General features: G+C 38.3%; 1 protein-coding gene across 1 annotated transcript in view; it reads right to left on the bottom strand.

Moving 5' to 3' along the window:
• DSCAM (Down syndrome cell adhesion molecule) overlaps positions 1–11,530 on the bottom strand; it is a 393,639-nt gene that overhangs the window by 55,632 nt on the left and 326,477 nt on the right. Inside the window, exon 20 of the mRNA XM_010000447.1 lies at positions 4,398–4,551. Within this exon, the coding sequence (XP_009998749.1) occupies positions 4,398–4,551 (154 nt within the window). The remainder of the gene's footprint in view (positions 1–4,397; positions 4,552–11,530) is intronic.

Here is an 11,530-nt window from a genome sequence, read left to right on the forward strand (position 1 = left end):
CAGGAATGCTTCATGACAGCATGACATGGCACCACTGTTAGCAGACTTTCTGTGATAACCCTTTATTTTCAATAGTTATTTCAACACAAGTTCTTCCTTAAGTTATAGGTTGGCTATTAGATCTCCAAAGTGCAATATTTATGTTGTAGCCCCTGGTTTTATGTATCTTGTGTCCTATTTTACAGTGATGTGTGAAAATAACACAAACCTCACAAAAGCCTAAGCCAGTGGTAAGATCATAGACCATTAGCTCAGAGGTGCATATTACAAAAGCATACTGCACTATTTTTGTGAAAGTACCCACAGCTTTCTATGGATTATATTATTCCTTTCATCTGCTGAGCACTTTTTAAAAAAGACTGTAAAACAGCATGAAAATTCTGAACTCCATTTTTCTTTATAGCTTAACTTCTAATACTGTTCTGAGACTGCTAGCAGGTACACAAACAAAACTAGAAATAAAATAAATGTCTAGTGAAAATCATCTTAATGCAATAGGTTTGAAAGACCAGCAGGCATTAAAGAGGTTAAAATACCTTGAATCTCACAGACCTCTCCCTTTTGAGCCAAGAGAGCTTTACTGCAGCATGTGGGCAATTCTGCAGGGTTTACCTCTCTGCTATTGAAGCTACTCACATGCCAATCCACCACCCACCAGCCTTACCTTAGATGGCATGGCACTGAATAAGAACCATGTCTGTTCCTATTTTTTGCCAATTACCCAATAATTAATTAAAAATAAAGAGGTGCCTTCAATAGAACAGTGTACTCCCTTTTGCTAATGGAGTTTTCTGCATGTTTGTTTGTTTAAAGGATTAATCTTATTACCTAAGCTTACTGTCATAGAATAAGAAATGGGCAGAAATTATTTGCAAGACTTTTTTTTTTTAATTATATTTTATTTTATTCTCTAGAGTTAAAATGGAATTTTAAAGGCAAACTGTACAGGGAAACTGAACAACAGCTATGACAGGTCACTGCAACTCAGCTTAATCCAAAATATAAGAGCCATCAGTGAATATGCTGGGTCAGGAGTTGCTTTTGTGTACTTTCTCACAGAATAACATCCTGTGTATTCCAGTCTGATGAACCATTAAAGCAACAGACAAATGCAGTGTGTGTACTGTCATGTGAGCCCCACATGTTGTTTAAAAAAATTAAGCACACAAAGAATCACAGACTAGGTGGCAAATCTCACACATTAATGCTCAGACAGTCTACAAGAACAGAGAAAACTCAACATTAAAGTCAGAGAACTCTCCTGAGATCAGATTGCCATGGGTCTAGATCTGTTATCATCATGTTGCTGCTGGCAAATTCTATACTCCATCAGTCGTGGTCAGGAAATAATAAGAACAAGGTGCATGCAAGGTTTTATATCTTTTAGATATATTTTATAGGCTAAACCCTCAACTTTAAAGTCAGCAATGAAATGTAATTTAAGGGGCAAGACATAGCCTGCTTACATGGAGGCTGAACTTTCATTGCCATGTTCATTTTCTGTTTGCTGAGGGTTTTTTTGTTTACTTTTGTTCATTAATTACAGAGAATAACACTGTTGTTAGAAATGGAGACACTAAAGAAATAAATGTTAACTTGAATTCAGTTTTCATTTAAATTGGACTATCCATTTCACATCAAACCCCTATCTAGACAATCTCATTATTCTCAAAGGGATTCTTAAAGGGGTTATAATTAAGTTGACACAATTCAATTCAAAGTTAACTCGCATTACCTGTCATGCTGGTTTCATTACTTGGACAGTTGACTGTGAAATAAGTGAAGAAAAAAAAAGGAAGCAAACAACTTCACAATAATGGCCCATAGGATGCACTTGCACTGGGGACATGTGGTACAATCAGGCTATAACTGTTTCCAACCCTCAGATGTGTTACTAGCTTCAGACATACTGGGGGGTCAGAAAGCTCTTAAAGGCTGTTACAGAATCAGAGAATCATCCAGGTTGGAAAGGACCTTGAAGATCATCAAGTCCAACCATAAACTATTAGCTCTGCCCATCCTTCTTCATTGCTCGTTCACTGCCCTTATCACTGATTATCACTGTCTCCCAGCTCTCTAAAAGAGAGTGGAGTATCACTACTACCTCTAACACTGACTGCATGCATCCTGCCATCTTTCAAAATAAAGTCTTGTTCACACTGTCTTGCCTATATTGAAGTAATTAATTATTTTTCCTCAAAGTCTGCTTGCATTTTCATACAACATATTTTTAAGTTTGCTTATTCGTAGTCATGGATCATGTCAAATAAGCTTTGGAGAAGCAGAATTAAATTCCAGCTTCTGGTAACTTTGTTCAGTTTAAGTACCTGTGGGTCAACTTGTAACTTCTCTATTTTTTGGCTAACAGAGCAATCACATACTACATTGCCTCATAATTAGAGGTTTTGAATTTTGGTACTGGCAGACTCTGCATTGTTCTGCTTTCATCTTGTCTGAACACTTCCTTCTTTTTAAATGCATAAGACATGAAGAAAGAGAAATCCTAGTGCAATATGTAATGGGGTCCCTGCACAATCCTAGGTTTGCCTGCATCCTCAGTCTCTTTGTATTGCACCGTGTTGTTATCTAATTGGTTTTGCTCTTATTCGAGAATCTATTTTCATGCCTCTTTTTGTTTCCTTTTTTTCTGTTCAACCCTACACATTCATTACACACAGGTAACAACTGGCCTAAAAGGAGAAGAAAATCTTTTCCCTGTTTCCCTCAGGGTTTTTAAAATTATCTTCCTTCACAGATGTCCTATAAACTGCTCACCCTTCTTTTAAGATCTCAGCTTTGACCTCACTGTTGTTCATAATGCAGTATGCAGTCATCCTACAAGAAATTCAACAATGGAGAAGCTCTAGATATTTCAGATCCTTCAGACTTTTGATAGCCTTTCAGACATCCTTCAGGTCACTCCCTAACACTGTGTAGCTACTAAGAGAAAGCATCTTCTGAAAGACTGTACAAAAGATGCCAGAATGAAGCAGAAAGTGAGGGTGATTCATCTCAGTTAGAAAAAAAAACCCCAAACTGTAAGCAATGCATGGGGAACAAGCATTTCTCTGTGTGTTCTGACTTAGGCCGCTTTACCTTGCTAGACCCTTCCAGTATTTACACTGATAAACCTTTAATCGTGTTGTACAGTAGTAACATAGGAGTTACTACAGGCTTCTCACAGCCATGTAAAAAAATGTCCATCTCATATGATAAAAGCTTTAGCCTAGAGAAAGGACACAAGAGAAAAGACAGAAGAGTTCCCATCACAAGCCTGAGGAACCCTGTTTGCAAATTCTAAGCATTGGGAAGCTATGTCATGTGTTGAACTAGTAGTACCCTCCAAACACCATCACTGCCATCCATGACATTAGCTCTGACAATTAGTCTGTCACCATGAAACTGGTTATCTACCACATAGATAGCCAGGAAGAGCAAGCTTCCTTATGGTGATCGTATACGTTCTTCCATATAAAGTGCTTTAATATCGGTGGCATTTGGCTGAAGTTCTGCAAAGCTTTTTTAGAAAGTATCTGTCATCATAAAGTACTAGATACTTTATTTTACATTACTACATCATTAGCCATGCGACTGAAGAATTAGCAGGCTTGTCAAATGTTAAAGTTAATTAAATGTATCTATCTTTGGAACTATCAGGACCTGTGCAACTCACTGTTCATGCTGGCACATGCTGTGATATTACCAATTTAAGTGTGTGTGTGTGGGAAATCAATCTGAAGACCCCAAGTAGAGATTGAGTACTGATGGGACTTTCCTGGGCCATGTAAAATGTTAGCTGTCTATTTCTAAGCTAAGGTGCTATAGTGCTGCAAGCATCACATCTCAGTTACAGGTAAGGCAGAATTCATGGGCTCAAGCAATATCTTCTAATAGAACAACTAATACAGCTGGCAAATAATACACAAGATTTTAAGCACTTTATATCTTCTTCACATCTGAAATAGAAGCAGCAAACTTCAAAGCTAACACAAGTTGAGAACAACCTGTGGAGTACACATGAGATATCAGTAAGGAGAGGAATGATAAAGAAGTTATCTATCTTGTATGGCAAGAAAAAAGAGAGACACATTCAGAAGGGGAAGGTGGATCATCAAACAAAAGAAGATAAAAATTGCTCCAAAAAGAAATTTATTTCCTTCTAAGGTAGGTGGGATGAATAACCCCCTAGAGGAGAAAATCATTCTCTCTCTGCTGACTACAGCAAAAGCTTGGGCAATTAGCTGAGAGATGTCACCTAACTTCTGGAGACAACTGAAGTAACTCCTGACAAATCCCACTCACAGTAAGCAGTGAGGCATAAAGAAGCCACGTGCCAATTATAATAGTAATTTGCATTGTTAAGTTCTGGATTGCTTTAAAAAGTGCTGTCACCATACCTTTAGCTAGTGGTTCCACAGTGATAATCTCACTGCTGTTGCCTCTTCCAGCAGCAGTCACTGCTACCACCCAGACACTGTACTGGCGATTCCGGCTCAGGTTGGGGATTCTGTAGGAAAATGAGTCAGGAGAGGCTTCAAACTCGCTGATTACCTGTGGTGGGAGAGACAAATATTTCCAGACTAAAATAAATTGTATTTGGAGAAAGTCTGATAAGCTGAGTGCTTCAAAACCTGTTATTCCAGGGTACTTTGAATGAGTACCATTTGCTCCAGACAGATGGCAGATGGCAATAAACAGAGCAGACACAATAACTTGTTGCAGTTGATTTATATTCAGTGATTTTGGGCCAATATCTTGTTTACAAAATGGTTTTATTCAGATTAGGACTTTTATGTGTCTGCTTATTCTTACAAAGTTGGATAAAAAATTTCAGTGAACATATTTGACAATTTTTTACCATCAGTAGTTCAGACAAACCAATTTTATCACACAAAAAACTTCCCCAAATGAGGATTCAGTCCTGCATCTGCTGTGAAATCTGGAACTTACTACCTGAGATATATCTCTGGTCACTCAGAGCCACTGTATTGGTCCTTGTTCCTTAACCCTGGCTTTGGTGGCTTCTGCCTTCAGTAACGGAGTGAATCAATACATAAACTGTATTCTGTAATAGACTGTTCAAACTTTCCCCAAGTCTAGTCTTGTTTAATCACAAAACTACTTCCACTCAAAGACTCCCATCAGAAGGTCATCTCAGCTATTCAGCTTCTTTAGCAGGGAAGGACAAGTGCTGGAAGAAATGCCAGTTCATTCTGTTCTTGCACTGTCACTCAAGTGCCTTGGCCGTGGGCTGCAGCGAAGCCAACCAGCTGCTATGCAGCACTTGCTTCTCAGTGAGAAGTTCTGCAGTCTGCTTGAAGAGACCTGTACAAGGAAAGGTGTCAAGGAGTATACAGATTCCTCCAGGAAATGTGTGGTTTGTGCACCTCAGCGCATCCTCCATGGTGGAGAAGAAGAAGCTTGACTCCTTGATGGAGAAGAAGGGAATCCTTGTTAGCCCTGAACAGTATTACAATGCTCAATATAGCCAGTTTTATTTCTGACATGGGCTTTGTGATTCCTATATGCAGAAATAGAGGGGCAATGAACCATTAGAATGAAAAATACTCTTTTGTGCAATACTGAGCATAGTAATGGCTAATTAACACTAGGCTAAAAATAATTAGAACGTTAATCACGTAGAAAAGAAGATTTTACTAGGAATCAGCATTAAAAATAATGCGTCAGTGTAATCTAAACTTTATTCAGACTGACAGAAAATGTGCAAGAAAGCTCTTTGATATACAAATATCTGCTGGTGGTAAAGGCCAATTTCAGCTGATTAGCATTTCAAAGGCAGGTTGACCTGAAAGCATTGGAATACGTAATCCTTCAAAGTGAATTCCAAATAAACAAGGGCTGTTTCTGAGATATGATTAAACATCTCTGTGGTGTGAACTAGTTGCCATTTTTAGCTACTGAATGGGTTGCTTTGGCTAACAGTTATCTAGGCATAAAACAGCCTAAATAGGAACTGTGTCACACTTTCTAGCCACTCATTGATCCTGTCAAAATGCCAAGTTAGTTTGTCCCATTTAGCAAGGGTTTGCCTGACTTTCCCCTTCTGATATGAAGAGGTTAGTGCAGGCACACACTTCTATTATTATGTGAAATATTACAGCAGGTTTTGAGAACCATCTGTCCTGACATTTACACAAGAATATTGGACAAATGCCAATAGCGTGACAGGTTGGATCTTTGTGAGGTCACACATAAAATTAATGCATTGATCATGGCACAGGAGGCAGAATTTTAATATTCATGAGGCAAGCACTTCCCAGGGTTAATTTGAAAGTCAAATGGGCTAGGCTGTCTCTGGCACTTAGGCTCCACTCATTAATGCAGCTATCTAGCACAAGCTACTTCTAAACTACCTATTAACATGGGACATGGATACAGCATTTAGGAACAGCTAACCACTACAGACTTCCTTACTGCTAAACTTTCATTCCAGCAAGCAACACTCTGGTTAAATTTACATTGTTTTTTCTATTACTCCCATGGCTTATGAAAGGAACATATGGCTGCCTTTGGAAGTCACTCCTAATACTGCAGATCTCCTGCTTGAAATGCCTTGCTGCTCTGCTCCCCTCTGCAATGGCAGAGGCTGGGACTGATAGACAGGCATATGACATGTAGACAACTTCTAAACGCAGGTCAGAGAAATCTGGTTTAGATTTTATGTTTGGAATAGGTGAGCATCAAAAACAGAAAAGCAAAACCTCAGCCTTGAAGCTATAGCACTGGCACCAAGTGCTCCTGCTTTGAGGACTTAAGTTAAAGACAAAACTGAACAAACACATCAGCCTCCAAAATTCCTCTGGTTGCCAAGTGGTCAGCTAGAAGAGCAGGTAAAATTGTCTCAAAACAGAGGAGCTTTCTCATCCTGAAACCCCAAATATGGAATAACAACAGAATTAGCTTCTCTAACACCTTTTCAAATGTCTTGTCTCCAATTCCCTTCTTTCATCCACAGAGAATCAGCATCATTCATACTTTTGCAACTGCAGGTATTCTGCATATAAATTCAATTATTAATCAAACTTAGTTATTAATTGAATTTGGTAAAGGTATCTTTACTAAATTAAATATTCTTATTTTATTAAAACAAACTGCTATAGTAAAAGATTTTGGTTTCTAACCGGTTAACATACACCTTCTGTTTCCTCAGCTAACATTCCCTTTTAAACGCTTGGGGATGCTCCAGTGACAAAGAATTGATTTTACTTTTAACTTTTCCCTGTCATTTCAATTAGACTAACATACCAGAGACTTTCATTGCACAAGAAGAAAAAAGGGAGCTGTGTCAGCAAAGAAAAGATTAAACAATTGAAATAAGAAATACTTTAAAGGAATGTCACCTTGTCACATATTGGTCTTTGCCCATGGCAGTACAAAAAAGATACTGCTGGTTTATCCCCAAAATCATTAACATGGCTTCTCAAGAGTTTGTTTTTTAACTGGTGTTTTTACTGTTGTTGTGTTTGGATTTTTATATATATATATTTATATATGTATATATTTAATTCAGCTTATAGATTATAGGTTAATTTTTCATCTATCTTTAGCTAAGATGCACAGACAGGGGCCAGTCTCTAAAAAGCCAGTAAGGGCTGTGAAGAATAAAATGAAATCAAATTTCTTTATCAGGGTGCAGGTAATCTACTTTCCAAACCAGGCAACAGCAAGATGCTGCAGAACAGACTCTGGGAGAACAATTTTCCCCTGATGCAACTTCCACTTTATTGGTGTACATTGCTTTATAGGCTTTGAAACAGCATGTCATCTCCTGGCATTTCTGACACCTTTAGAAAGCAATTAGATAGGCAATGCACATAAACTGTGAACACTCTGGCTGTTTTTTTGTTTTATTTCTTTGATTTTTGTGTTTTTTAATGCAGTCTGGGAAAAGTCCAAAAGGGAGCTTTAGAATAAAAAAAAGTTTTTGATGGTTTCCAAGAAGTCAGGGAGTTTCTCAAGCAGTGTGATAAGGGAACAGGTAGTATTTACTGTGGACTGGAAGATAATTCAGTCAAAGCAAGCCTACAACTTGGCCTACAACTGTATCTACACAACTTATGATGGAGGAGAGATCCACTGAAGATCTCTATCTCCTCGTTCTCTGCAAGTTGCAGGAAACTTGGAGGTGAACTGAGAAAGCCAGATGAAGACTTTAAGGATAATAGTGAAAAGCAAAAATCACAAAATCATAGAATCACATAATCATAGAATCACAGAATGGTTTGAGTTGGAAGATCACCTAGTTCCAACTCCCCCTTCACAGCCAGGGACACCTCCCACTAGACCAGGTTGCTCAAAGATCCATCCAACGTAGTCTGGAACACTTTCAGGGATGGGGCATCCACAGCTTCCCTGGGCAACCTGTTACAGTGTCTCACCACTCTCACAGTGAAGAATTTCCTCCTAATGTCTAACTTAAATCTCCCATCTTCCAACAATATTTCAGATTTGTGGTGTGTGCTGTGAAGTAAGAGCATATACAAGTTGTCTAGCTGTATACTGGCTGCCTCATCTTGAAAATTAGAGTAGCATATGTGTTTTTTCCCTTTGAATTTATGCATAAAATATAATCATTTGAAAAATAGCATCATTTGAAAACAGGGCTGGAAGGATCTTGAGACTTCACCCAAGTCTTCTTTAAACAAGGTTCATCTATATCTGCACAATTTCAGACAGATGTTTGTCCAGCCTGATTTTGAAGATTTAGAATAAAAAAGATTTTACAACTCTCCAGACTGCAAGACCTATTCCAGTGCTTAGCTGATCGTACTATTAGAAAAAAAATTTGAAATCTAGATTGAGTTTCCTGTTGCAGTTTAAGCCCATAGCTTCTTTTCCAGTCTGTTAGCAACATGGATAATAGATTATTGCCTTAATCTTTGCACCAGTCTTTAATCTACATGAAGTTTTATCATTCCTTTCCCCACCAGTACCCTTACCTTTTCACAACTTAATAAACCAAATGCTTTCAACATTCTTTAGAAATCCTGTTTTTTCTAATTATTTCTGCTGTTAATTCTTTGGATGGTCAATAGCCTTACTGAATATAGTTTCCAAATCTGTATTCAGCATTTGCAGAGTATGGTATTTAGCTTTTCACAACAGGATGATAAAGGTAGCTAATGCTTATCTTGGGGTGCACAATAACCTCAGTATCCTGTTCTGAAGAACCTAGCCAATCACTCTCCATCCAACACTTTTGTAGTTGGTTATTCACAGTACCCATTTTCTTGCACTTACCCATACTAAATTTTATCTAACTTCTTTCCAGAACAATTTCCCAGTTCATCAAGACCTGCATGAATTCTAGTTTTGTCTCTAGTGTGCTTACAAGCTCTGCCAGCCTTATATCTCCTGCAAATTTAATAGGCGCTCTCACTGTTTCATTATCCAGGTCACTAATGGAACCACTGAACAAAAGTGGACTCAAGAGAGACACCTATGCTGCTCTCTCCTGCCCACGACAACAAACCACTGGTTTCATAGCCTCTCAGATCAGCAATCAGTTTTATATCTAGACTGAGCTGTCTCAGTGAATTCATGCTTGTCTACTTAGTGATCTCTTCTGCATCTTCTGGGCTTCTCTCTGATGCTAAATGCGAAAGAGCCAGGGAGCATGTTAACCACTCCACCTCAATGATCCACATTGCTTTTCTACTTCATCTCTAGTTCAGTTTTTTACTACTCTAGATAGATCTCTTCAAAACAAATCTGCTTTAGAGGGACTATTGATAAGCAGTGCAGGCAGACATCAGTCAATGTTACATACTCTTGGAGCCAGATGCTGTTCCTTGCCCCTTGTTTAATCAGCAGTACAGATGAGGCCTACAATGAGCACTGAGTCTCATCAGTAATTAGACCAAGTTCTTAGCTCTACAAAGTCAAAACACAAAGATGTCCACCTTTTTCTCACAACAACCTCACAGAATTGTCTATCCTGCTCTATCTCAGGTCTTCAATGCTTTGGGAAATGATGTTTTAGAGTTTCTTGGACTGAGAAGATATCCACTAATGAGGGCTACAACAAGGTGTTTCAACCCAGCAGCAAAATGGGTTATATTACTGTATTTATAGAGAACGAACTTCAAGTTCTGCATGCCTGACCAGAGAAGACAGACCACAGATGTGCCCTCTCAGTGAACTCCCTAGAGCTGTGAAACTCTGCCTGAGGTCATGTACTAGTACTTTTCTCCAGGACTGTTTGCTTCTGCCTTGCTTCCTTTCACAGATGGGCAGACTGTCAGAGCTGCAAATAACCACCAATCCTGGACCAGTTTTCAGTAAAACTCTAGATCCCCCTTTGGTCATAGAACAGCTTCTGGCAGGTCTTTCTATATTGGTTCATGATTTGAAACACAACATCTGTTTTTCATTCAGCATTGTTGAAGATAATATTGTAAATAGAAGCTGTGCGCAAATCAGAATCCAGCTTCCATATAAAATCTTAATTTTTTATTTTTATTTTTCTTAAATGTGGAACTGAAATGTTAAAAAGTGCAAGATGGACATTTCTGAAACAACAGGGGCAGCTCCCTACCTTCCCACCTGCAGGAAAATCTTGCAAAACCATTTCCAGGAATTACACCTGGAAGATAGTCCACTGTCTGGATTTCCAGGTAGCCCATGTAGTCAGAGTCTGTTGATGGGAAACCCCTGAGGTACAACAACTGCTTGGCCCTTTGCAACAACTCACAGATAGTCAATCAGCCTCCTGCAGCTCATTATCAGAGAAGTAGTATGTTGTGTCATGGGCTGGTAATTGCAGGAAGCTGAGAAGACCATCTTCTGCCCTACCAGGAGTTCTGCTGACTCATATCATGACCCCAAAAAATCATCAGGTTTGTTAAGAACATTTTGATCAACTCACAAATTGTATTACATCATCTGGTGCCAAGTGCTCTGCCCTCTACATAACACAGAAGGGAATGGGCTGAAGTAAAATCTGCTGAAATATGCTGCAACTGACACCAAGAACTTATTGCTAGACTACATTGATATACCTGTATGTGAAGCTAGGTAGTGAAATAAGACCAGAGTTTTATGAAAAAATCAATATCAAATTTGTTTTGGTTTGGTTTAGCAAGGTGACCTTTTAAAAATCCAATAAAACTCTGCATCATCAGAACTAATTTATACTCTGTCACATCTCCTGAAATCTGCTCTATGACAAAAATAAGATAGCCAAAAAATGTAACATTAACAAAGCAATTAAAATAATGGATGTACTATGTTTGGGAGCTGATAACAAATCTGTGGAATAACTATGAATAAGCTGCAAAGAGTACATGTGGCATATTAAAAAAAGACATATTTTAAATACCATTAAAAAAATGTTTTTAAAGTAGCCCAAAAATTATACACTAGTTCTATGCTATATAAAGAACTAGAATTCATAAACATAAATATCTTCATGCTGTAAAAAGTACTGTAGAGACACACCAATAAATACTGTTTGTAGTATACAAACCAGTGAACATATATTTTAAATTCAGCATTTCAGTTCCTGCTG

This window comes from Chaetura pelagica, unplaced genomic scaffold, assembly GCF_000747805.2.
Source record: "Chaetura pelagica isolate M959 unplaced genomic scaffold, ChaPel_1.0 scaffold244, whole genome shotgun sequence".
NCBI lineage: Eukaryota > Metazoa > Chordata > Aves > Apodiformes > Apodidae > Chaetura > Chaetura pelagica.